The sequence below is a fragment of the Neopelma chrysocephalum genome, unplaced genomic scaffold, assembly GCF_003984885.1.
Source record: "Neopelma chrysocephalum unplaced genomic scaffold, ASM398488v2 Primary Assembly neopelma1_96820, whole genome shotgun sequence".
NCBI lineage: Eukaryota > Metazoa > Chordata > Aves > Passeriformes > Pipridae > Neopelma > Neopelma chrysocephalum.
In genome coordinates, this window is record NW_020925464.1 from 449 (window position 1) to 3262 (window position 2814).

General features: G+C 65.5%; 1 protein-coding gene across 1 annotated transcript in view; it reads right to left on the reverse strand.

Annotated features, from left to right (window-relative positions):
* Positions 1 to 739: 739 nt before the first annotated feature.
* Positions 740 to 2814, reverse strand: part of LOC113981939 (histone-lysine N-methyltransferase SETD1A-like) — a 2431-nt gene continuing 356 nt past the window's right edge. The window contains exons 2-6 of the mRNA XM_027709662.1: positions 2552 to 2682; positions 2303 to 2413; positions 1811 to 1930; positions 1254 to 1391; positions 740 to 1153 (exon numbers count right to left, since the gene is read on the reverse strand). Of these exons, the coding sequence (XP_027565463.1) occupies positions 911 to 1153; positions 1254 to 1391; positions 1811 to 1930; positions 2303 to 2413; positions 2552 to 2682 (743 nt within the window). The 3' untranslated portion in view covers positions 740 to 910. The remainder of the gene's footprint in view (positions 1154 to 1253; positions 1392 to 1810; positions 1931 to 2302; positions 2414 to 2551; positions 2683 to 2814) is intronic.

The window sequence follows — 2814 nt, forward strand, 5'->3', positions numbered from 1 at the left end:
ACCCTGTCCCACCCCCCCTCGACCACCCCCCCGAAAGAAACGCTCTCGAGGCCGTCCCAAAGCTCAGTGGCCACTTTATAAAAAGGGGGGGTCTGGGGGCGCCCCCGTATCAACATATGTACAGGGGGAGGGGCATGTACAGCTATTTACACCCCCCCGGGAATATGTACAGAGCCGGGAGGGGGAGGGGCGGGGGGGGTGAAAGGAACTCCCCCCCAACCCCCCCAAAGGGGAGTCCCCCCCAAACCCGGACACACAAACCCCGAGTTTCTACAAGAAACAGCCAAAAAAAAAATGGGGAGAAAAAGAGCCTTGTCCATGGGGCGGGAGAGGTCGCTGTGACGTCACCGTGACGTCACCGTGACGTCATGGCACACGTTTTGAGGTGGCCGGGGCAGGGGGGTGGGGTGACACTGATGACGGGGCGATGATGTCACGCGCTGACCACGGGGGGACATCGACGGTGGCCCCTTGGTGGCCAAACATCGACGGCGGTGGTCCCCCCTTCCCCCCCTCCCCCCCGGCAACCACAGCGTCCTCACGTTGGCCGTGGTGGCCATAAAGCCAACCTCGGTGGCCACAAAGCCAACCTCAGTGTCCACACGGCAACCACGGCGGCCACAGGTTGGCCCCTCTCTGGCCAACCACGGCGTCCTTGTGCCCGTGGCTGCACGTCGACCATGTTGACCCACCCTCGACCCCGGTGGCCCCCCCCACCCAGGGGGCCAAACATCGGCTCTGGTGGCCCCTCCCGTCAACCCCGGCGGCCAAACACCAACCACGGTGGCCACACGTCAACCCTGACGGCCGAGCGCCAACCCTGGTGAACACCAACCCCGGTGGCCAAATACCAACCACGGTGGCCACACGTCAACCCTGACGGCCGAGTGCCAACCGGCACGGCCACCTGTCAACCCCGGTGGCCCAACGCCGACCCCGACATCCCCGCGGTCGCTCCCCCGGCCCCCCAGAGCCCCCCCCAGTTGAGGGTGCCGCGGCAGCTCTCGGTGCGGCGCAGGCACGGGATCTTGGTGTCCTCAATGGGGAACTTGTAGTCGTAGGTGATCTCCTCGTTGACGCCGATCGCCTGCTTCGAGTAGATGACGATCTTCTTCTGCGCCTCGATGGTGATCACCTTGGCGTAGCAGTTGGGCTGTGGGGGGGACAGGAGGGGTCAGCGGGGCCCCCCAGGACACCCCCCGGGTTTGGGGCCCCCCAGGACACCCCCCCAGGGGTCAGGACCCCCATCTCACCGTGCAGCAGTGGTTGATGAACCGTGCCAGGTTCCCGCACTTGGTGGCATCGATGATGGTGTCGTGGTCGACGCGGAACAGGTAACTGCTGCCGATGCCCTCCTGGGCGTAGCGCTTCTCACGCATGTCCGCCACCACCTGGGGGGCACGGGGGGCACCGGGGGGTCAGCGGGGCATGGGGGGGGCACCAAGGGCGGTGGGAGGTGACCGGGGGGTACTTGGGGGACACTGAGGGTGGCAGGAGGTGACCAGGAGGTATTTGGGGGTCACCGAGGGCAGCAAGAGGTGACCGGGGGCGACTGGGGGTCACCAAGGCCAGTGACAAAGGGGTAGTTCAGGGTCACCGAGGGGGGTGGGAAGTGACCAGGGGGTACCTGGGGGTCACCAGGGGCGGTGGGAGGTGACCAGGAGGGTACCTGGGGGTCACCGAGGGGGGTGGGAGGTAACCAGGGGGTACTCGGGGGTCACCGAGGGTGGTGACAAAGGGGCACTTCAGGGTCACCGAGGGAGGTGGGAGGTGCCTGGGGGGTTCCTGGGGGTCCCGGGGGGGTCCTGACCTGGCGGATGTTCTGCCCCACGTACTCGATGACCATCTCGTCGGCCGCGATGGGCTCCATGGCAAAGAGCCCCCACTCGTGGATGCGGCTCCGCCCGAACCGCAGCCGCTTCTTCCGGAACTGTGGTGACACCAGGACGGGTCACCGGGGAGGGGACACCCATGGGGACGGGGGGGGGCACCCAGGGGGACACGGGGGACGTGGGGGTCAGGGAGAGGGAAAACAGGGACGTGGACATGGCAAGAGGGACGTGGAGAACACGGATATGACGTGAGGGACAAGAACAGGACAAGAGAGACAGGGAAGACACGGACGTGACGTGAGAGGCAACGAGAACATGGATGTGACGTGACGGACACAGAGAACGTGGATGTGACAAGAGGGACAAAAAAATAACAGTGCAAGAGGGACACGGAGCCCACGGAGCAACCTGGGGCCCCCCTCCCACCCCGGGGTGCAGCCCCCCCACCCCCCCAGAGCCCCCCGTCCCACCTTGAGCTGGTTGAGCTTGAGCAGGTCGCTGTCGGGCAGCGCGGCCGAGCCGATGGCACTGAGGAACCGCCGCTGCTCCGAGCGCCGCTCCGACAGCACCCGGTTCGGGCCCTGGGGACGGGGACACGGTGTGAGGGGGTCACCGCGGTGTGAGGGGGTCACCGCGGTGTGAGGGGGTCACCGCGGTGTGGGGGGGTCACCGCAGTACGAGGGGGTCACCGCGGTGTGAGGGGGTCGCCCTGGTCTCACCTGTGTGTCGGGGGGCGTGTCGGGGTCGGGCTGGGGGGCAGGGCAGGGGTGCAGGTACCGCACCTTCTCGCACCGGCTGATGGGGTAATAGCCCTCGCTGCGGGCGCTGCCCGTCCGGTGCTCCCAGCACTCTGGTAATTAATCGGTGTAATTAATCGACAAAGTTAATCGGCAAAATTAATCAGCAAAATTAATCGGCAAAATTAATCGGCAAAATTAATCGGCAAAGTTAATCGGCAAAATTAATCGGCAAAGTTAATCGG